The 23,824-nt window shown below is 47.1% G+C and overlaps 3 protein-coding genes across 8 annotated transcripts; 2 read left to right on the top strand and 1 right to left on the bottom strand.

Moving 5' to 3' along the window:
• The first annotated feature begins 1,136 nt into the window (after positions 1–1,136).
• On the top strand, positions 1,137–2,813 carry trappc6b (trafficking protein particle complex subunit 6B). The gene is made up of 6 exons (XM_029157215.3): positions 1,137–1,360; positions 1,430–1,497; positions 1,941–2,058; positions 2,133–2,216; positions 2,410–2,503; positions 2,626–2,813. Exons 1-6 carry the CDS (start codon positions 1,280–1,282, stop codon positions 2,655–2,657), a joined length of 477 nt encoding a protein of 158 aa, XP_029013048.1. The 5' UTR covers positions 1,137–1,279; the 3' UTR covers positions 2,658–2,813.
• A 152-nt stretch (positions 2,814–2,965) lies between these two features.
• LOC114859223 (putative beta-lactamase-like 1) lies at positions 2,966–7,833 on the bottom strand. The gene is made up of 6 exons (XM_029157214.3): positions 5,578–7,833; positions 5,246–5,349; positions 5,021–5,178; positions 4,617–4,813; positions 4,133–4,238; positions 2,966–4,056 (listed from the first exon to the last, which is right to left on the bottom strand). The coding sequence occupies exons 1-6, from the start codon at positions 5,681–5,683 to the stop codon at positions 3,078–3,080; spliced, it is 1,650 nt and encodes a 549-aa protein (XP_029013047.1). The 5' UTR covers positions 5,684–7,833; the 3' UTR covers positions 2,966–3,077.
• Positions 7,834–8,039: 206 nt separating this feature from the next.
• Positions 8,040–23,787, top strand: LOC114858806 (ephrin type-B receptor 2-like). Of its 6 annotated transcripts, none has more exons than XM_029156415.3 (16): positions 8,233–8,468; positions 13,580–13,644; positions 13,869–14,553; positions 15,993–16,148; positions 16,766–17,101; positions 17,177–17,301; positions 17,380–17,542; positions 18,569–18,677; positions 19,123–19,187; positions 19,277–19,399; positions 19,474–19,721; positions 20,044–20,259; positions 20,395–20,544; positions 20,797–20,990; positions 21,069–21,224; positions 21,357–23,787. In XM_029156415.3, exons 1-16 carry the CDS (start codon positions 8,375–8,377, stop codon positions 21,463–21,465), a joined length of 2,994 nt encoding a protein of 997 aa, XP_029012248.1. In that variant the 5' UTR covers positions 8,233–8,374; the 3' UTR covers positions 21,466–23,787. The 6 variants fall into 6 exon arrangements, 4 of the variants coding, with proteins under 4 accessions (XP_029012248.1, XP_029012247.1, XP_029012246.1 ...); XM_029156414.3 differs by having other exon boundaries at positions 19,120–19,187; XM_029156413.3 differs by having other exon boundaries at positions 16,766–17,301.
• Positions 23,788–23,824: the final 37 nt, after the last annotated feature.

The raw sequence follows: 23,824 nt of genomic DNA, 5'->3' as shown, positions 1-23,824 counted from the left end.
GATTTATTTGTAATTAATTTTTAGATTATTTTTCATTCTGCATCTCTCATAAGAAATATGACGTTTATTTACTTTGAATTAAACAGAAATTCTGAGGTTAATGGAAATGTATTTCAGGTTTGTAGTGGGTCAATAAACAAGATGATCTTATTAAAATATTTTCATTCAGGTTTTAATCAGCGTAGTTTCAGGACAGGCTCTGAAAACGTGGTTACTCAGTTAAACTCTGATACCAGTGGGTCCAAACCAATCACAACCAACTTTATTTCTAGCAACTTCAAAAGTTCAAGAATCACAGCTTTAAGACACTTTAGAGATGAAGATCTAATTATGGATGGTTTGTCTCCACATGTGGGACTTGATGACTAAATTCATAAGCAGCTATGAAAAACAGAAGCAGACTGACCTTTAAGTTTCTGTAGTGCAACACAAATAAAACCAAAAGTTTGGTTTCTATTAGAAACCTACCACAACTGATGCATCCAATGATTCTGATTTGGGTTTGTGTATCTGAGTGTTTGGCTTGAAACACACACAAAGGTCCAATCAAACTGCAACTGGCTTAGTCTTTTTTCATGAGGAATCCTCGTTCACCCACATCTTCTGCTCTCTATTTGACTTGGTGGCGTTGTCTACAGCTCAGCCTCCACACGTCTCATGTCTTCTCATGTCTTACGTCTCCACCACCCACTTTGCATATACAGCTCCATTTAGACTGCTAGGAACTGTAGGACCCTGTTTTTATTGATTGCTTTGCACCACACACACAAACACACACACACACACACACACACACACACACACACACACACACACACACACACACACACACACACACATTTTGTTGCTTTATTTAAGATTTTTTTTGTGACGCAAAGACTGTGTTTTATATCAAACCCCTCAGTGTGTTGCTGGTGATATGAAAGAGTAATTTAAATGGAGCTTGTGTGTATGCTTTTGTTGCAAAATTTTCGAAGTGCCATTGTCTGATTGGCTTGTGCGTAGAGTTTTGACATAGCTGGTCACATTTTGCAAAAAGTGTGTAAGCAATAGACACAAACTGTAAAGCAATCAATAAAAACTGTCAACTCCGAGCCAACAGGCGGCGCTGTTGGACCTGTTAGCTCCGTTCGGCACCGCTCGGCACCGTTCGCCGGTAAACAGGAAGCGACAAAGAGCGCTGCTGTCTGAAAGGGTTCAACTGGTTTGGGTTAACACTTTGCTGTCAGTAGTGAGACGATGTCGGGGCCGGTGTGAAGCAGGATCCAAAGGCAGGACGATGGCGGACGAGGCTCCTTTCCAGCTCTTACACTACGAACTGCTGCAGTACATTTACAAGGCAGCGGACGGCGGAGACGCGGTAAGACGCGGTAGGACTCCGTCAGACTCAGACTCAGTCTCTGCTTCATCACTCCTCTGTTATGTTCAGGAACAAGGAAGGAATGTCACCAAGCTGGAGAGCATGGGCTTCCGAGTGGGCCAAGGGCTGTTGGAGAGGTAGCGCTTGTAACATATTTACACATTTAGTCTCTTTTTAAATGTTTAGTCTCTGAAAACACGCCACGCTTAACTAACAAATGTGTAGTTATCTGCTGTTTCACTAAAATCCGTACACACCCACGTGACGTCACTCTGTCAATCACTTCCCACGTCAGTGTTGTCATTCTGCCTGTACTAATGACGTCATTTGAAGATATCAATAACAAACATATTAATGCGTTCGACCTTTACTGGCATGTATTCATGCATAAAGTAAGTAGCGGGAAATATTTGATTGTTATTTAATCTAATTGATGCCAAAGCATTCATGTAAAATTGCAATTAAACGGTTTTGACCATATAGTGTGAACAGCAGATTTGGTTACAAGGTCATCACTGCCTTGATTTTGGTGACACTTCCGTTATTCAGTATTACAATAAACATCTTCATATGTTCCTAGACTAACAAAGGACACAGCTCGGTTTAAAGACGAACTGGACGTCATGAAGTTTATCTGTAAAGACTTTTGGACCTGCGTGTTCAAGAAGCAAATTGACAACCTGCGGACCAATCACCAGGTAACACTGGTCAGACCGTCACTGACTCTGCCACAAACGGAGAAGTCAGCGGCTCCTGTTGGTGTGTGTTCCAGGGCATATACGTTCTCCAGGACAACGCCTTCCGGTTACTGGCCCAGCTGTCAGCAGGGAAGCAGTACCTGGAACTCTCCCCAAAGGTGACAGGCTCCTCATCCCTTCAAACACTCGCTCCTTCCTCTCACCAGCATCCGGTTCTCACTTATCGAAGAGAGCTGAGAACGTTTTGTACAGTTTCTACCTTGTTCTGATGCAGTTGAATTCATTTTTATTTCACTGTGAGCAGGTCACTGAGTTTCAGCGTGTTGATCACATGACTGCTTGTGTCCGTAGTACCTGGCTTTCACCTGTGGCCTGGTGAGAGGAGCGCTGTGCGGCCTGGGAGTGAAGAGCATCGTGACTGCAGAGGTGTCCGTCATGCCTGCGTGTAAGATGCACAGCACAGAGACGCACAGTGCTCACGGCGTCTGTTGGATGTGGTGACACCTAAGCGCGTAAAAGTGTTCTTGCAGGTCACAACACAACAACACAGTTTATTTTTCCCTACAGGTAAATTCCAGGTCATGATCCAGAAAATGTAGAGCGTTGCAGAGACCCCGGTCACGCCTGCCTTCAGTAACATCATTATGTTTGTGAGAATTGATAGTTAATTGCCATTGTCACGACGTACTGATGTCACAGAAACGCTTTCCTCCCCCCTGGTGGAACCAAAGTAAACTACAATGTTTGAGACTCTACTTTGTCTCATGTCTCATTGTCCCGAGGGTCCAAAAACATGATCTCGCCTAGGGCGCCCTGCTGCTAAGCATTGCTGATCACAGCAGCTGAAAAACTATGACTTTGGTCCGAGTGTGGCTTCAGACGGTCTTTAACAGACATCCAGTCGGTGATTAGGGCCAAAGGACATAACTGGCCAAATCGAAACATTTGATCTGTCCTGATTTATCTGCATTATTCAAATACAGCACATGGAGAAAGCTGACGTGTGACCGTCCGAGCTTTCAGGAAGTGAAATAGGGTCTGCCAGCAATCCTCGTCACCCTGTAAGTGTTGAGTGCGGGTGAATCGAACCCCGGCGACAGGCCTTTCTTGTTGAACGTGTAGAAGTTGAAGAGCTGTCGGTCCTGGGCCTCCAGGGAAACGGAGGCACTGTTGACCTTCAGCTTGCATGGGTACGGGCCTTGGAACACCACCCTGAACACTCTGTCCTGCAGGTAGTCCAGCAGGATGGTTCTGTACTTGGACGGCACGGCCGTGTCTATCTGCGGTCCAAACTGCTGCATGATCAGAACCCCGTTCACGTCGGGTTTAATTTCATAGAAAGTCATGTTCCTGTATGTAAAGAAGCCAGCGTACGGCGCCGGGTCAGGTGGCGCCCTGAGTGTGCGCTTCGCCTCCCTGAACGCGTTCTCCAGGGCCGGGATGAGGTGGCTGTAGGCCTGCTTCACCAGGTCCTGGGGTTTCGGCCGGACCCCGGCCATCAGGACCACCATGCCCAGTTTGAGTTGCGGCACCAGGGACAGCATTGCTGCGTAGCCATCGAGGTCTCCGTCCTTCCTCAGCACGTCGTAGCCCAGCTGCTCGTTGACCTCCCACGGCGTGCCGGTGGAGTTGGCGAAGTAGCCGCGGTGGCACCGAAACACCGGCGTCAGCATGGTGTTGAGCGTGTCCTGCCGGAGCAGGGCCCCGTCGTAGGCGCCCAGAAGAGCCATCGTGAGCTTGGCCATGTCGGCGGGCGTGGAGAACATCTGGCCCGCCGGGCGGTACCAGCCCAGGTCGTAGAGCGGCGCCGGCCGTCCGCTGCTGTACACCCCCACAGCCACGCGCCTCTCAGCAGCTGGAGTCAGGCTGAACGTCGTGTCCTCCATGTGGAGCCGCTCCAGTATGTGCTGTGAAACCCAGCTTTCGAAGTCAGTGCCCGCAAGCTTTTGAGCCAAGGTGTTGGCCAATAAGGAAAAAGCAACGTTGCTGTAGTGGCACCTGAGGAGAAACGGCCAGCGACGTGTTCAAGGCTGAACTCTGTGCACACCTACTCAAACATGGGGTTCTTACTCACTTGGTGCCTGGATCTGCCACGAGGATGTCGTCCTCCAACAAAGCCAGGGCCGCTGAGGTGTCTCCGCTCCACAGCAGGTTGGTGGATCGTAGCCTTCTGGGTAGACCTGGGTGGAAGATGTAACAAAAAGGACCCAGACGCATTATTCTGCTAATAGTCTGCTGCTTTAACGTCATGTCACGCAGCAGATCTAAGGCTGAACACATCGTTCATCTGCTGATGTTGGTCTGTTTATCACAGACAACGTGTCTCCTACCTATCACATATTTACCAACTAGAAACTACTTGATCCCAATCTGGTGAAGCACTGACTCCTGCTTGAGGGAAACAGTCCAATAGTTCTCATTACCAGTAGAAAAAGCTAATAAAAACCTCAGATGTTTTTGATTGAACATTTCCTGTACAGGAGATGCTTCAGTAGACCTCAGGTATCTGTTAGTGGTAACCTTGTGTTTTTTAAGAATCCGGCTGAGCGAAGCAACACCTGAGAGTTGGCTGACCATCCTCCGCAGGGTCAGGCCGGAGTGGTGGCCGTCTGAAGATCCACGTTTCCCCAGTGGGTTCTTGATGGTGAAGTTTTCAGCATACTTCTGCAGGGGGTCGTCCAGGGAGGCCACCAGGCCGTCCTCCCACAGCTTGTAGAGCATTATGGTGGGGAAGATCTTGGAGAGGCTCGCAATTCTGGACTTGCAGGGATAGAAGTGAGCATCAGCTTAATGTGAGGCTGCACTTCATTTAGTAAGTGGTCAGTGTTGTCAGCCTCAGGTAACATATAAAGCTCACTTAATGAGCATAAGCTCTAATCTGACTAAGCCTCAGACCAGCTCCACTGTGAGCTTCGTCTGTGATCAGTCACTGTATGTGTACGCCCGTCCACAGGACTCTGACCTGTACACCGTGTACTCATTGGGTGCGGATGAGGAGGCGTCGCTCAGGTTCCTCCTGCCAAAGTTTCCGTTCCACAGCACAGAATCGTTTAAAACCACAATGGCCGATATCGCTGGCAGCTTGGTGGTATGAACACTGGTCTTCAGGAGCAAACTGATCTGTTGGGACAAACCTTAGTGAGACATCGGTCCATGATGAGACAATCAGTCAATAAACAGACTCCACCTTCTCCAAAGCCACCCTCAGCGCCGTGATGGGATGTTTAAGGGCCACCGGCTCCGGGAAGCGAGGACACATCTCCTCCTGAGGTGATTGTGTTTCACCAGGATCTGTGTGGGGGAACGGCCAGAGATGTGTAAAAACCCACAGGAGGTGTCTGAGCTTCTACAGACACAGGGGGACAAGAACTCTGTATGTTAACGCCTAAGCAGCTCAAGGTTGACCCTCGAACAGAACCTGGACCAGAAACTTGAGCTGCTTCTTCTCAGACTTGAGTTAAACTGCTTCTCTTTAGCACTTTAATTGTGAGTGTGGTTGCCACGGTAACCTGTTCTTACCTGTCTTCATCTTTGGCATCCTGTACTGCCATATGAAACAGCAGGTCATGACCACAGACACCAGGAAGAAGACCACCAGGCCCAGCATCGTCCACCGCACCTTCATCCTGTTAGCACCAGGAAACACTAGAAGGAAGTGTTAGTTAGTCTAATCCTCCAGTTCACCAAAACATTAGGGTAGAAAACGGTTGAATCTGTTCCTATACCTGGCTCATGTAGCGTTTCACTCACCACGGCCTCAGACGTCTCTCATGCTTTACCTCCACGGTTTCATTTCCACTACCTAGTGGACATGCACGTAATCCTGCCTGAGGCGCTGCACAGTGACGTCATAATCTGCTGAGATCTACCCATGGAGCAAACGTAGAGGCTCCAGAACAGAACCTGCTGGGAAGGTATCCTCACACCAAGCCTGTTCACGTTGACTGCTGCTTCATTGTTTATTCAGCTTGTGGAGTTTAATAAACATGACATCATCAAGATTCATTGATTGATTGAACTTTGCATTTTTTAATCTTAGCATAGTTCACTGGTTTATGATTTATGTAACCAACAAATCACCAAAGTAAGTTCCTAGTATTGTGAAACCATCACCGAACTTGGCGATCAACAAGTTTCTGATTCTGAGCTCTATGAACAGAGGAAGAGAAATAAAATATAAAAATGAGGTTTGGCCACTAGAGGGAGCTGTAGACACGAACAAGGCAACGTGATCGCTGAGCTCAATCCTGTGTCCTGTTCATGTTTTTAGGGTCCATTAACTCTTTGTCGTTGGTCCGTGTCTCTTGTGCTGAAGCAAAACTATGCTCATGTTATTGTGCCACTCACCTGTGTGTTTGGTTTGACATAGGATGAGCATCATCCTCCTACTCCACCTGATTCCTCCTTTAGGACAACGGCAGACGAGTGTCCACGTACTCCGTTCACCTGAGCTTTAGAGTTCGTGTTCATGTTTGTTCAGGACGATGTGGGTTCAGGTTTCACACTGCTGACTATTTAGGATTCAAGATTCAAAAAACGTTTTTAATCCCAGAGGGAAATTGCTTTGCACACTTATGATTGTTTTCACATAGTATAGAAGGGAAGATTGAAAACAGAAAAAAGTATTATCAGGACGGACATGTAATATATGTATAAATACATACATATACCAGCACATACATGTGTTTACACATATACGCACATATACACCATGTGCTCAATCACTATTGAATCCGTTTCACCTCTAGTTTTGGAACAAGTTTAATTTTCTGCCGGGCTAGTTTCGGTTTTTACTGCACTGAGTGGGATCTTTTCCAGATCATGGATCTGCAGGTTTCTGGAGTTTTTCCTCCATCAGTGCGGGAGGAGGCACTAACGCTCCAGCTCCTCTGGAAATCTGCTCACTGGTTGTGTCACTGACTACAGCTCTGTGTAAGTTTGCCTCAGTCAAACCACTGTCACACATTAGTATTTGTAGCTATATTCACAAACACAACATCACTGAGACATTATTTCTATATGTGCCTCACACAGGGTATTTAGCCTTTGTGCAGCGGCTGATGTCTGACATCCACTGCTCTGCTCCGTAGCTGGGACCAGTGGGGAAAGCAGCTATAGCTCCAGCTTTACCGCTCAATCTATGACCCACAAGTCAGGAGAGATTAGGTTTGATTGGATCGCTGTTGGCTTGTCTGACCTACAATCTGCTGCATTCTCATCGTTGTCTCCCTGGGCAGAGGTTTCCATGGGAACGAGCCACGGGCTCCTCTAATCCGTGGTTTTGCAGCCCTCATTCATCTGGAGGAAGGCTGGATTCCTTTTTGTCAGGCCCATATTCTTCTGCTCTATTTGCTCCCTCTCCCTCGCTAATTCTCTCGCTCGTCCTCTCCCGTCGCTCTGTATCTGCCAGCCACCGCAGTCTTATGAAACAGCTCAGACGGGTCAGCTGTGGATCCACTGTGGACACGACAGCAGTGCAGCCAAGCACTGACAAAGACACAGAGTAACACATCATCAGAGGCTGTTTGTTCATGATGGTTTAGCTCCTCATCACCAACAAATCCTTAATAGTGATCATTCATTTGGTGAACGCAGCAGTGTTTATAAGCATTTGAACACATGTTGGAGCTTTTGTAGGTGTCCAGGTGTCTCCTCTTTGATGCCTGATTTGATATGAAACCTCAGTTTGTAGGTTGCCTAGCAACAGCTTGGCCATGACGTGACTGAGTGTAGTATATCCACTGTGAACTGCATGTCCAGTCACACACAGCAGTTGCATCCTTCTCTGCAGCTGTGGATCAGGAGGCAGTTTCGTGGTCTAGCTCTAGTTTTTCTGTCAAAACGTTTCAGGTGCCGATGAGGTAGAAGAGCTGCTTTAAGCTGCTGCAGGTTTCTGCTCATCCATCGTCACATGAGGATCTACCTCATGTTTCCTCCTCTTTGCTCCAAACAGAAATCTGTCATTTGCATCATTTCTGTAGAAGCTGATGTATGACTTCCACCTCATGGGCTCTTCTTTCTTGGCTAAATGACTTTCTTTTCTGTAGGATGCAACGGAGCAAACACAGCAGGTCACGTTTGAAGCGGTTCAGCTCATAATTACGTAGTGTCACTGTGTTTTTTTAGGCAAATCCAAAAATTAGCAGACAGACGCGCGCGCACGCGACGGCTCTCCCTCCCTCCCCCTCTGGTTTCTCCGGAGCGGCGGCTCGTCGGCCGTTTCTCCGGTGCTGCTGCTGATGATGAGGATGAGGATGAGGATGCTGCTCTGCTCCCCTTGACTCCAGCTCATGGCCCGTTACTGGACCTCTGCGCGATGCACGCACTCACTGTCTACGGCCGAAAGCGTGGAATAATGATGGAAATTTTCTGTTTCCTGTGGATGCTGCCGGCGGTGTGGGCTGTGGAGGGTAAGTCTGTCCACGCAGCGCCGAAAAGAACACGGGTCCAGGAAACAAGGGAAAGCCGTTAAAAGCGGCGAGTGCGCGGCCGCCGACAGCATCAGTCTCACGGTGGAGTTAGTCTTTAATCATTATTGTTATTATTGTGTACTCATTCAAAACAGGCTTTAAATCATAAACGTATTAGGATACGACCTGTTACTGAATGTAGTTTAACTCAAGATGTGACGATCAACGCAGACTCCACAGCGTCGACTATTGTAATGCGTTAAAACTTCACTGGGTCCAAAACAGGTTTCAGACTTTAAAACGTCTCCTTGATCTAGAGACTGTTCTATTAACGATGTCAGTCAGTGGAGCAACAAGCAGGTAATGGAGTCAACGGTCAGATTTCACTGTTGGCTCTGCAGTGCATAAAGTGTTAGTTTTCCAGAAGGAGGTCAGACATTAGGCTGTAAAGGCCTGACACTGTCAGCATCTGCTCACTGTCCTGATTCTCTCATGAGGGAAAAAAGAAGTCGTTGAAAAGCACGACTTTAAAATTGTCTCTTTTTGTACATTTCATCTTGAAATTTACCAATTACATAAGTTTTAGTTTTTTTCTTCTGATCAAAACAGAAAAGAATCAAATGCTGTTTTAGGCAGGACAGACTTCATTTAGCTTATTTTCGACTGTGGCCTGAATCAAACTCTGTTGCATGACTGTCGACGTCTCTGAGGCTGGAAGTCAAATGGTTTATTTAGATCCTCAGACGACAGGCCTCTTGGCTGCTGATGAATCACACGGGAACCTTTCACAGCCCGCGATTCTCGTTAGCGAAGCTACTGCAGCAGCGCTGAGGCCCTAATGTGCTCAGATGAACACGCTGCTGACGTCCTGTCATCGCTCTCATCCGTCTCTTACTCGCAGCCTGTGTGAGCAGCACAGCCTGTCTGTTAGCTCACTGGTCCTCCATCAGCATATACCTGGTGCCTCCCACCTGGTTCCCTCTGTACCAGTCGGAGCTGCTGCTGGTTTCACTGGTTTCTGTGTCTGGTTGAGACTTGATAAATGACTGCTTCCCAGCAGGAAGATTTGGGGAGGACAGACCCCATGCTGAGGAGACTGGCATCCGATAAATTCACTGAACCACAAGGCTCATGAAGTAACCATTGGACTTGTCCTGACTAACCCACACAACAAACACATAGCTCAGTAACATATTTTGTGGTCATTGTTAACATACGCGGCTAATGTTTTTCTCTTGGCCTCTGTGGAATCAGACGGAGGCAACATGGCGTCTGTGGATTTATTGTAAATAGGATATAATATAGCATGAGGCCAATGGGGAGATTCATGTAAATGTGTGTTGGCTCAGACCTGTGTGTAACATACATGTTATTATTGCGTGTGTGAATAGAAGCCAGGCTGTCCTTTGTGTAGCAGCCAGTGTTTAGCAGGAACAGCAGCTCTGAGCTCTGTGGCCTCTGGGAGCAGCGATAACAGCCTATGACCCATTTCTGCACTGGGCTGGTTGGCAGAGCAGCAGCACATCACTGGCCGGACCGGGTCCGCGGGAGCAGCATGCCCGTGTCTCCAGGTGTTGGTTGTGTTGTATTGATCTGCGTGTGTCATGTCTCTTGTTTCTACTTTTTCTTTTTTCAACCCGCTCACATTGTGCTGATAACGCTGACACCACATTTGTCTCTGCCTGTGACTTCATTCAGTTCTTAAGCCATTTGTTATAGCAGGAGGTTAAACCTGCTGAACACAGCCAAACTATAAAAATCCATTTCTGTTGGACCCTGAGGCTTGGAAAACGTCGTCATGTACTGGTTGATGTTCAAGATCATTGACACTTTGACGTCTCTGGAGAAGAGCAGGTTCTGTCTTAGTCTGGACTCCCTCTCCAACCACGCCCCCTATCTCAAACCACACCCACAATCCCAAACCACGCCCACATCATGTTTGTTGCCAGTTGACCACTCTCACCCAGTGACGTGCGGTCAGGGTAGGCAGGGGAGGCTGGCCTTACCTCGCCTGACAATACTATAACATCCAAAAATTTATTTCTGTTCATGTTATAAAGTATATTTTTTACTATAGTTTCAATTACCTTAACATTGTCCTGAGTAAAAATCGCCAAATCTGTGCATTTCCTTATCAAATATGGCAAGAAGGAACCTCAGCCCTGATGCTGAAACTGTCAGTAAATGAGCTTATGCAAAGCACAACCTCTTTCAGTTTCACATTTTGTTTCCAGTATAATGTTTGCAGCCTTCAGACGGCTTTATTCTACACCATGACTTTGTACAAACCTGCATAATGTGTTTATTGATGATATTTTGACATAATTAGTTTTCCTCTAAAACCGACAGAAAAACATGAGGGGAGGCTGGACATGTCTGCGCCTCATCCAGTAGAGGGCGCTGCTACCACCCTTTAACGCAGAGTATCCCCACCACCGAATGACACTAAGTAAAACAATTCAAGTGATTGAGAAGTAAATTTGAACCTTGAGTGAAGTAATTTATGTTATAGTAATGAAGAGCAAATCTATACAACTAATTATAGCAGTATTTAAAGTTTTAAAAACTTAAAAAAATTGAACATTTACGCCTCTCTATAGTAAAAATACATGCAGGCTACAGGTCAGGTCTCTTACTGCTATAAAATCTATGTTCCTTCAAAACCAAATGTTGTGTTGTGATACTCCTTTAGGTGAGATAGGTATGATGATATGGCCAGTAGTAATATGCATTCTGACAATTAAATACTGAAATATACACTCTTTAAGGTATTATGATTGTAAAATCTGACTCCAGAGGACTTTGTGCCTCACCAGCCATGAACCTCAATGCACGCCACTGTTCTCACCTGTTCCTCATACGTTCTCCACCTGCTTGTCTGGTATAATAATAATAACAATAACACTGAATGGCTCCCTGTTATACGGTCTTTTCTCTGGTAACAGCCTGAAGTACTTCAATGTATTTTTTACTGCAAACCCATTGAAGCATAATTTATTCAACTTCAGCCTAAATCACTGAAGCATATTCTTAAGAGATGAGAAGCTTCAGCCCATGTGACACTGGCTCAGTCATCTGCTCTGACTCAGTTAGAAAGAGACAAAAATCAAACCCCATTTTTTGAAAAAGACAATTAGCTACAGTAATAAATGTGTGTTTATTTGCAGACGAGAATTTTTTTAATGAATTAACAATAATTTTGGATTCAACTTTTTAAGGAGACGCATTGTGTCTGATCTGAGCTGTGACATCCTCTGTGCAGCAGTGGTGGTGTAGACAGATGTGGATTATTTTCACACTGATAATTGTCGATTGACCTGGGAAATAATGTGTCACACTCATATTGCTGCAGAGTTTAGTGTAGACATAAGGCTCTGGAACAGCTGAGGAGCTCTATCAGCTCTTAATGAGGTTCTTTAGATGTGGAAGGAGTCAGGATACTCTCCAACAACCAGCTTACCTGCTGTATATTAAGGTGTTGGGCCGTTTTCTGGCTGGATCAGGAGCTCAGAGACCCAAACATAACATGAAAGCGCATCAGCTGATGCCTGATGTTTCATCCAAGGCTCCTATCTTCATCCTCCACTTATCTTTCTGTTCCATACAACGGTGTGGTGGTCAGGGTGAGCTAGTCCCCACCTGAGGAGCATTGATACAGAGGAGTAAGAAGAAATCACACATGGGTGGGTTAAACTGTTGGACCCAGTCACATGTGTCAGAAACCTGGCTCTGATGCTTTTTAGCAGCTGCTTAGAAGACGAGAGAGGAAAATGCAAATGCTCATTAACATTTGTATCTCAGCTCTGGTCTAATTCGTGTGAGAGAAGAATAAGGAGGCAGGCAGTGCATCATGGGAGCTGCTGTGACATGAAGCCAAGTGAATTGTGCTGATGTGTTCCTGTGAATTTAATCCAGCGTGGCGCAGCCTGTAAGGATTACACTGGACTCCGTTGGCCCAATCTCTCCTCCTCTTTGGCCTAGTTTTCACTGGATCATGGAGGGAAAATACTTGTTTGTCCTGCCGCTCCTCTCTCCTCCTCTCGCTCTCTGCTTTGATGGATCAGATCTATTCTCTATCCCAGTGAATAATTCAAGCACTAATCATGAACATGCCGTGTGGTTAATATTTCGTGGCGGTTTTTCAGCAGCATGTTCTGTCCATGAGTTGACAGGGACCAGCTCCTAAAACGAGGGCAACGTATACTAACGCACCCCCGCTCTCAGCCCACACTGCCCCATTTTCCTGCTGCAGCTCCATCACCAGCCTTCCTGCGTTCTACATGCGCAGCTCTTCATTATTAACCAACATATTAATATGCATCAGCTGAGCTTGTCTCACTCCGATCTCGTGCCTTAGTTCATCTCTGCTGGTCTCAGCACCTGACGTATTGTTATCCAAGTATAATGGTTTATACAAGTTATTTATTTATTTATTTATTAAGCTAAGGTAGAAAAATACTTTACCTTATAATACTTTACGAACATTGTCACTATTTCTTTGTCAATATTTATTGTGTTACTAGGTGTAGACTCACCCTAAACAACCTCCAAGTAGGTGCATTAGCAAAATATACAAACAGTGAACAAATCAAGAGAAGTGAAACAGCTCAACACAGTTAATCAAAGTCGAAAAAAACACTGAAGTGTTTGTGGAAAAATATGAATGAAAGGACTTTAAACCCTGACAGTAACTGGGACCGGAGCTGTTCATGTAAGAGGGTGAGGGTATGGGGTGATGAGGATGAGGGGGTGATAGATGAGGTGATGAAGTGATGAGGTGATGAGCAGGTGTACAAGGCTCTAGTCTTTATGATCCTCTGTAGAGCTGATCTGGTCAGAACCAGGCTGTGGTGATGGAGCCTGGTAGAGGCTGAGCCCACACACAGCTGATACTGAAGGTACTGGGGCATTATCAGAAGAACCCAGATATGTAATAACTATAATTCTCACCTTGAGTTTATGATCGTTTGATGAACTACAAGTCAAATGACTTCTGTTCGCTTTTGTGGTTCATACGTGTGTTTATTTGTTATTTTGAAAATATTTGTCTCATTTTAATAAAATGCAAAAATAAGAAATTAATAACTTCTTTGCCTTTTTGCCTACTGCAGAAGAACTAATGGATTCAACGACAGCGACGGCAGAACTGGGCTGGACCATCTTCCCTTCACAGGGGGTGAGTGGACAGACGTTCTGTGGTTCTGAGGCTAAGTTTGACACAATCCTGGGTTTACTTCTGCTGAAACCATGTTAGACAGACACTGACAGCAGCTGGAGCAGGTTAGGTTCATTATCTGAGACCCTGTTAGTGTTCAGGGACAGATGAGCAGGTGAGGTCCGCTCAACATCACCACCAACCAGGGCGGTGTGTTAACAACTGTGTTCTGTCCCGTCGTCTAGTGGGAGGAAGTGAGCGGCTATGATGAGAACATGAACACCATCCGAACGTACCAGGTCTGCAACGTCTTTGAGAGCAGCCAGAACAACTGGGTCCGAACCAAGTACATCCTGCGCCGCGGAGCCCAGCGCATCCACGTCCAGATGAAGTTCTCCGTGCGTGACTGCAGTTCCATACCCAACGTCCCTGGCTCCTGCAAGGAGACCTTCAACCTCTACTACTATGAGTCTGACGCGGACACAGCGGCTAAATCCTTCCTGCCCTGGATGGAGAACCCCTGGGTCAAAGTGGACACCATCGCAGCCGATGAAAGCTTTTCTCAGGTCGACCTCGGCGGTCGCATAATGAAGATCAACAGCGAAGTTCGTAGTTTTGGACCCGTGTCACGAAACGGCTTCTACCTGGCCTTCCAGGACTACGGGGCCTGCATGTCCCTCATCGCTGTACGCGTCTTCTACAGGAAGTGTCCCAGTGTGGTCCAGAACGGGGCCTTGTTTCCTGAGACCCTGTCCGGAGCAGAGAGCACCTCCCTCGTGGCGGCCCGAGGCGTTTGTGTACCCAATGGGGAGGAGGTGGATGTTCCCATCAAGCTGTACTGTAACGGGGACGGGGAGTGGATGGTCCCCATCGGACGCTGCATGTGCAAAGCTGGTTATGAGGCGGTGGACAACGGCACAGTCTGCAGAGGTAAGAGGCTTCATCACCAGCAACACCCAGCAGAACCAGAGCAGGTCCACCGTCAGCGGATGCGAACGCTGAGGTGAGGGGTGAGGGGTGAGGGTGAGCTCAGACGCTGTGAGACAAAGGTGTCTCTGAACTTCAGGAGCTGAGTTCATCCCATCTGTGGTTTTTAATCCATTGTCATGGACGTTGCTGCCTGGTGTGAACATGACTGTGGCCTCTGAGCAGAACCGAGCCTGATGTGGAGCAGCCAGTGAGACGTCAGTGGTGAATCATAGCTGCAGTTGTTGCCCCAGGATCTTTCTGATTAGTGCAGCAGAGGGAGAACTTAATTCTCCCTGACAGAAGCTAAAAGTGTCCTAGAAGGATTATTTTAAAATAAGATCACGGACTTTCCGATGTGTTTAAAACATCTTGATTCTAGACAGACCCGGTACCAATGTATCGCCATGAAATGATCAGGGCACAGGCTTTAGTTTGTAACTGTGACGTAGACGTAAGACAGTTCAGCTCAAAGATGCGCTTCAACATGTAAAGTGGTAGCAAAACATAAAAATTGGATGAGGATGAAAGGAAAAAGGCTTAAATAATGAAAGCTGCTGTGTCTCACCTGAACACAAAGAACTCTACTTCATCATCACAGTCACTGAACAGAAGCACTATAATGATGAGTGGTGTCTCCTGAGAACCCCCGTCCAGTGTTCTGTAGCACTGTCCCACCCACTGACGGAAGCATCTGCTGTCAGTGATGTTAGAATGTGCAGTGAGTAAAACGCACGTTTACTAAACTGAATAAAAAGTGATGACCACGTGTGAACTAAACGAACCCGTCAGTCCAACCAGAACAAACTCAGTGACCTAGTTACGGAACGGCTTCCTGCTCTTAGTGCCTCAGCCTCCGTGTGTAGCAGCCTCAGCCTCAGACACCACATGCTCATGGTAGTGGTGGAACAGGGAACTTGAATTAAGGTGGAACCCAAAGAACAAGATTTCACACTAAAAGCCTCAACCTGTCGGTCCTACATGGACACGAACATGCAGACGTTCTAGCGTTTCCTGGTCGTAGCAGAAGGTTGATCGCCACGGAGCCCGACAGGAGGTCAGGACACTGCTTGTATTTATGTTCCATACACTAAAATCAGCTGCTCAGAGGAGACAGCTTTTAGTTTGGTTCCCTTGTCGTGGGAGGTGAGTGAAAACGGCTCATCGTTGAGGATTAAACAAGTTTAAGTGAACGGATGCTCATTCACTTGGGATCATTTTTTAAGAGCCAGGTTTCAGAGTCAGTGGATAGAAAACAAACTGTCGCTCAGGCAGGAAGTGCAGTAAAGCAGCTGAGATGTGATTTACTCCTGCAGGAACCAGAACGTGAAGCCTCCGTAGTCGGTTCTGTTCTTACCTTCTAAATAATCTGCTGCTGCTTCTTTGTCCTGTCTCCACTGCAGCCTGTGCGTCAGGCTTCTTTAAGGCCACTCAGGGAGACCACAAGTGTCTGCAGTGTCCCATCAACAGCCGAACCACCAGCGACGGAGCCACCAGCTGCGTGTGTCGCTCCAACTACTACCGCTCTGAGTCCGACCCGCTTCAGATGCCCTGCACCAGTGAGTACAAGTAGAAAACCCAGGAGTCAAACAGGAAGCAGGAGTCAGTGGACCGATGGCACTGTGCAGCCAAGTCAGGAGCACGAGGCGAAAAATAAAATAAACACAGACAAACTATAAAGATGTCTATGTTCTTAGTCCAGAGATAAAGTTCTAAATCTTCATGTCACAGGAAAATTTACGTGACAACTGCAACACTAAAACCAGTCATAAACGTTTTAAAGAAGATTAACATAAACATACTCTGTAACGTCGGCAGCACTGATGAGTGTTGTAACAGCGCCTCCTGCAGGTGCTAATAGGATAACATCAACTTCATTCAATTCCCATAGCAGCCACAAAAGAGTGAGATGCTCAAACAGCAGGAAATGTGACCAAAGAATTCTAAAGGACATTGGACTATGATCCATAGTGATGGATCTACAAGGTCCACAGTGGTGGTTTACTGCTCAGACCCGGCTTAGACTCACTCATGTTATATTATTACTACTACTCTGTCCAAACCTTCTGCATTCATTCCCTCAGCCAGGATCAAGCAGCTGAGGACAAACTTGCGTCCCACTCACCAAAGGCCCTCTTTAAAGACACCACAGTAACAGCACCCCCCTCTCTTCCAGCTGTTCCGTCAGCTCCACGGAACGTCATCTCCATCGTCAACGAGACGTCTCTGCGGCTGGAGTGGAGTCCTCCCCAGGAGGCCGGCGGCCGCGACGACGTCGTCTACAACATCATCTGTAAGAGCTGCGGCGGCGGGCGGAGCGGCTGCACGCGCTGCGGGGACAACGTGCAGTTCGTGCCCCGTCAGCTGGGCCTGACCCACACCGGCGCCCACATCAGCGACCTTCTGGCCCACACCCAGTACACCTTTGAAATCCAGGCAGTCAACGGTGTGTCGGACCAGAGCCCGTACTCGCCGCAGTACACGTCGGTCAACATCACCACCAACCAGGCCGGTGAGGCCACGCGGCAGTGGACGCTCAACGCCGGCGATGTGACGCCTCTAACGCTGCTGCTCACTCTGTTCCCAGCGCCGTCGGCCGTGTCCATCATCCACCAGGTCAGCAGGACGCCGCACAGCATCAGCCTGTCCTGGTCCCAGCCGGACCAGCCCAACGGAGTCATCCTGGATTATGAGCTGCAGTACTATGAGAAGGTAGCCGGGGTCCTCGGCGGCGTCCGTCCTTGAGCCGACGCCTCGCTCCTGCATTGATGAGGTGTTTTTGTGTTTCAGAACCAGGCGGAATGGAACTCCTCTCTGAGCAGGAGTCAAACTAACACTGCTGTGATTCGAGGCTTGAAGCCTGGAACAATCTACGTGTTTCAGGTTCGAGCTCGAACTGTCGCTGGATTCGGACGCTTTAGTGGAAAAATGTACTTTCAGACTATGACTGAAGGTAAAATCTGATCAGTTCTCTCCATTGTAGCTGTTTCATTTTCTTTTAAGACCATCGCAGTGTTAGTGCCTTTGGCTCATCGCTGCCTTGAGGCTTTGATCCTGCTTCTCATTGACATCACTGGCAGAGCTGCTGTCCAACCACAAAGCATGAGTTAACCATTAAATGATCTGACGCTGTGGTGATATCGGCTGTAACACACTGTAAACCCTGATTGGTTAACAAAACTCAAAAAAACTTTACAAACTTTATGAACTCAAAAGTCCATGTCATAGTAACTTTGATTACGTGCTACATATTCTTTTTGATTGCTATGAAATAGGTGTTTTGAGTTTAATACATGCAATGTTCATTTAACTCAAATATTTTACTGGTATCAACTTATCTGCTAGACTATTCGACTTAAAGTGCACTAATTACCAAATTGATTTAACTTAAAATAAGTGCCTACTATGCTTTTTTAAAGGCTTCACTTAATATTTTAAGTCAAGTCAAAACAAAATTCTAATTCAGTTAGGACCATTAAACCTTACCATTGAAACCTTAAAATCAAGTGGTCCTTTATGACCATGAGAGATGCTCCAATGGCCCATTGAAATTATATTGTATTCAGAAGTAGATTTTTTCGACTTTTCGGCTAACAGTCAGTGGACGGCTGAATAAAATAAATGATACCTCGTTATTGTGTGTTTTTATACAGTTTTAAAGCAGTCAATCAGAAACCTTTGAATCCTGTCTCCATGGAGATACGAACATGTGATCGCCACCAAAACCTAGATGTTTCAACTAAATTTAACTTAAAGTTTAAATTTTTTTCTCAGTTTTAAGTACATTCTACTCCAAATGAGTAAAATGAACTTGAAGTTGATAGTAAGGGCACAAAACGTTTATGATTTGCTTACATTGTACTAATTAAACATAGATGTCCGGGTTTACAGAGCTCAGTGCTTGCTCCACCTTCACCAGCTTGTCTTCACAGTCTGTGTTTGACCATGATCACGTCTTGGCCTGTGTTTCATCCTGTAGAGGAGTATGACTCCAGCATCCAGGAGAAGCTGCCCCTCATCATCGGCTCAGCCGTCGCAGGGCTGCTCTTCATTATTGCCATCGTTGTCTTGGTTATTGTCTGCCGCAGGTGAGCCAGTCATGAAGCGATGCACTAAAGCAGTACAGTACTTCCACAGGTTGACGCCTCGTACTTAACGTCCCACCAGGCGGCTCTCCTCACAGTAACATACACAGTTCACCCTCCGTACAGTAGCTTAGAACGGACCCAGCACCACAGAGGCCTGAGCTGAATGGGAACTGTGGACATGCTGGTTCTGTCAAACAAAGCTCACACAGCATCACGTTATGAGGGTGCACGGGCGACGTAGAGGCTTTAGGCTGGAGCTTCACCTTCAGCAGCCATTCTGTTCTGTTTGACTGAAACCTGAGGTATTACTTAGCAGCTCATTCTGCTTTAACCCTTTCATGCATGAACTCATGCACTCAGTGTGTTGGCAGCAATACACCAAGAACGGAGCCAGATGCTGCACAGCTGGACCACGGTTATCACACTGTGTGTTTGTCCCCAGCAGGAGAAGTTCAGACAGAACCGAGTCAGACTACACAGACAAAGTCCAGCACTACACCAGTGGCCACAGTGAGTGTGACGTGTAGAATCAGCAGCGCTGAACTGGATTTCCAGACATCTGATGAAACGCTACCCTCTTTTTTGTCTCTTTATTCCAGTGTCTCCAGGGATGAAGATCTACATCGACCCGTTTACGTACGAAGACCCCAACGAAGCCGTGAGGGAGTTCGCCAAGGAGATCGACATTTCCTGCGTCAAGATCGAACAAGTGATAGGTGCAGGTGAGCAAAGCAACGCACGCGGTGCCTCCAGCTGAGTTCGCTCATTCCTCACGACGCTGCCCTTTTCCCGCCAGGAGAGTTTGGTGAGGTCTGCAGTGGGAATCTCCGGCAGCCTGGGAAGAGGGAGATGCTTGTGGCCATTAAGACCCTGAAGGCAGGTTACACGGACCGGCAGAGGCGGGACTTCCTCAGCGAGGCCTCCATCATGGGCCAGTTTGATCATCCTAACATCATCCATCTGGAGGGAGTGGTGACCAAGAGCAGCCCAGTGATGATCATCACCGAGTTCATGGAGAATGGATCCCTCGACTCCTTCCTCAGGGTAACACACTGTCATTGCCCCTGTTACACTTCAGTCTCTAAAGCCTTTTACTCAGTAACTTTTCCATCTGTTGAGGCTGACAGTAGTGACTTTGTGTTAATAAACCAACCAGTCTGGTAAATACCATCGTCTATAGTCAGTCACAGCAAACTGCATGAAAGGCACTCACTGGAAATTACCTTTAAGTTAAATAGCAGAAATCTGCTGCTGTTTAGACAGGAGAGACAGGAATCTGATCCCAGACCAGCTTCTCCTGTTGCAGGACGCTTGTTGCACTTTTCTTTTTAGAGCCAATGTTCTTTTGTTTTTGGTTTCCTTTAAGCAAAACGACGGCCAGTTCACGGTGATCCAGCTCGTGGGGATGCTGCGCGGCATAGCAGCAGGAATGAAGTACCTCTGTGACATGAACTACGTCCATCGAGACCTGGCCGCACGGAACATCCTGGTCAACAGCAACCTGGTGTGCAAAGTGTCCGACTTTGGCCTGTCACGCTTCCTAGAGGAGGACACTTCAGACCCCACCTACACCAGTGCTTTGGTGAGTGTCACCATTAGGCTCCACACGCCTCACACGTCTATAGGCCTGTATTATGTGTGTTAGTAGCCTCAGCATATGTGACCTTTGACCTATGGGCTCGAGCAGCTCACTGAGTCAATGCTGAACATTTTCCAGGGAGGGAAGATTCCGATCCGATGGACGGCTCCAGAGGCTATTCAGTACAGGAAGTTCACAAACTCCAGTGACTGCTGGAGCTACGGCATCGTCATGTGGGAGGTGATGTCATATGGAGAGAGGCCCTACTGGGACATGAGCAATCAGGATGTGAGTAAACCTGCAAGCAGTCGTGTGTTTACTTTAAAGTCCTCCTCCATTTGATTGACAGCAGGAACAGGCTCCATCAGGTCTGTGACTCCAGAAAGGGCTGAAAGGTGCAAAGTGTTGATTGTGTTCTTCCTGCTCATGAATCAGGTTGTGTGTGTGTCTGCGTCATCCCTGTATCAGAACTCATCCGGGTTCTGCCTCTGGGCTCGTCTGGTACCATTTTTTGTTCCGACTGTGTTGTTGTTGCCATAGGTCATCAACGCCATAGAGCAGGACTACAGGTTACCGCCCCCCATGGACTGTCCCAGTGCTCTGCATCAGCTGATGCTGGACTGCTGGCAGAAAGACCGCAATAACCGGCCCAAGTTCAGCCAGATCGTCAGCACCTTGGACAAGCTGATCCGTAACCCAACGAGCCTCAAAGCCATGACTCCGCTGTCGTCGAGGTGAGGCCAGACTGAGCCACAGCCTCACACCGCACCTCGCCTCCACTCTCACCCTGTGCTGTCTCTTGTCTCTGCCAGCGTTCACCTACCTCTGCTGGATCGCAGCGCTCCAGACTTCTCCTCCTTTAGCACAGTGGACGAGTGGCTGGACGCCATCAAGATGAGCCAGTACAAGGAGAACTTCACCAACGAGGGCTTCACCGCTTTTGATGTGGTGTCTCAGATGACCATGGAGTAAGTCCCACTAACAGAGATTAATGCATTCGTAGTTGACTGGATCTCCACAGCAGATAGTTACTGTCCACAAAGTAGAACCAGCAGACGCGTGCTACGCTTCAGTGCAACTAACCAGTGGTTGGTCCACAGGGACATCCTCAGGGTGGGGGTGACGTTAGCCGGCCACCAGAAGAAGATCCTGAACAGCATCCAGTCTATGAGAGCCCAGATGAACCAGATCACGTCGGTGGAGGTGTGATCTTTCCAGGGAATCCAGCTTCTACAGGAGCCCCTGATAAGGAACTGTCCGATCTCAGTCAACCCTAACACCTCCAGACTCTCTCTAGACGCTTCATGCGTGTGTCTGGGTAACAGCACACGTTGCATCACAGCAGCTGCAGACGTGTCAGAGTCCATCTGAGGATCCCACTGTGTGACTGTGGCAGGAGGCAGGAGCTCGACTCCATGGTTTCTAGGCAGCAGGTTGTTTCTGTCATGGTCTCACTCTTTAGAAGCAACCTATAAACTAACTAAGAAGTAACCTATAAAATGGAAACTACAAGATGATCAAGATCAGCTATGCTCATTTTGAATTTGATCCCATTGACCTGGTAAAAAACACTAGAACAGGGTCAAACTCAGTTCTGAGTCCAGAGCCTTAAAAATGGCAAATGAAACAAAACTCAGTACGATCGAGAAATGAAATAGAAACTATAGTATCTTTTGACAAGAGTCAAACAATTTCCAAACAATTTTTATCCATGATTATATCAGGATCATATCAGGGTGCAGCCACAGTGTCTGTGTGCTTTGCTAATGCTCCTACAGTATGCTTTATATGAGCCACATTATGAAGACATGACAAAGACTGCAGAAACAATCGTCCCTTCTCCAGTGATGCAACATTCTGAACATTGGAGATTGACCTTTTCATTAGTTTTATTCCATTCGTTCATTTATTCAGGTGCTGGTTGACTCTGCACCTTTAGGATTAGATGAGACAAACCTGATTCAGGACCCAAGTCTACATCCCTCCCACCTGATGAACCCTGGACTCACTCACACTCTTCTGCTCCTGTAGCCAACGTATGGGCCTCTATTGTGTTACATGTCGACTGTAGAACTACTTTAATCTGTGAAACTGCTGTGCTCAACCTTCTATTGAGATGTAAAGCATGAACCACGCGTAGTGTAGCCTCCACGGACACGAGCCTCAGCTATGATGTTGGTGAGTGTGCGAAACGTGGTTCAAAGGCGGTTCAGCTGCAACAGTGGCTTCACTCACTCACGGTACAGAGTTCCAGTGGTTCTACAGAACCGGTGCTGCCCTCTCAGGAAGCTCTGGGCGCCTGTCGACTTTTAGAGAAGCAGATGCAGATAAATCTGTGTGTCACAGGAAAGGTGACATGTTATACCTCATCCACTGCGGCAGCAGCGACCTGCTCACGTTCACACGGGCTCCCACTGAAGCACAGATCAGCTCGTCCTGATGAAGGTGAGGCTCGTGTGGACCGTGATGCTGCTTCATCCAAGGACGCTCACTTCTCTTTAATTCCTCCAATCAGACAAAGTGGGACCTGCAGCGGAGGCCACGCTGGTTGACCTACACTGGACTTTAGGGAAATGCACTGAAGTGCTTTACTTGTACAATAGCAACTTGTGCATGTTAATGTTTGAATATACGTGTTTGATGGACTGTGAACTTGCACTAGACTCACTTATACATGCTGCACATGGAGCTTCCCGTTACACAGCTGTCTGCATTTTTTTTCTATGACGCAGTCGAAACCAAGGTGCTTCCACTTAACGTTTTCTGTTAATATTACCTAAACATGCTCAGATCTCCAGTGGAAGTGCTGACGTATGTGTTGTAAGCTTCTTTCTATGTTTCACAGAGACATTGTACGGTCATGTGTTTGCCCAGGCAGCACCTTCAGGTTCCTTCTCTACCTGCTACTATAACTCTGTGGAGCTGAAGAAACAGGTTCCAGGTGGAACTCTGACCCTGACAGCAGCTAACATCACCTCAGGCAACAGGCTGCAACTAGTCTGACTCTGAACCTTAGTGGTTGAGAGCGCATTAGGGACCTTTGACCTTTGGTTCTTCCGTGACTCGTGGTCTGAAAACAGACACTGTTGAGCCTGATCAGGTGTTTTATAGTCTGAAGGTCATCAATGCCAAATAAAAGCGAGTCTCCCTCCAGTGTTTCGGTTCTATGCAACATCGGCCCCTTTACCTCACGCTCTTCCTCTCTGGTGGCCCTGAAAACCTTTGTACTTTTCATTTCTTGGACAGTTTGTGGTCCAAAGCACACGGGACACGGGCCAGTGGTTCTGGACGGGTCGCCCACAGCCAGACCCCACACTCCTCAACTGTGATCTCACTTGTACCTTTATCTATTTGATCTTTTCTGTATAAATGTACAGTATATTTGATGTAAACCTGTGAATTTGAATTATTTGTACTGTTACTGGTTTATTTTGTAAGAAAACAACAAAATGAAGGTTAAAGAAAGAGAAGAACACAACAAACTCAGTTTTTGTAGTAACTGTCTTAAATAAAAAACAAAATCATGCTGAATGTCAGGATTTGCAGCTTTTCCTTACACCTCTCGTAC

Source organism: Betta splendens, chromosome 7, assembly GCF_900634795.4.
Source record: "Betta splendens chromosome 7, fBetSpl5.4, whole genome shotgun sequence".
Taxonomy (NCBI): domain Eukaryota; kingdom Metazoa; phylum Chordata; class Actinopteri; order Anabantiformes; family Osphronemidae; genus Betta; species Betta splendens.
The sequence above is the reverse complement of the archived record's forward strand: the minus strand, read 5'-3'. Positions and strand labels throughout refer to the sequence as shown.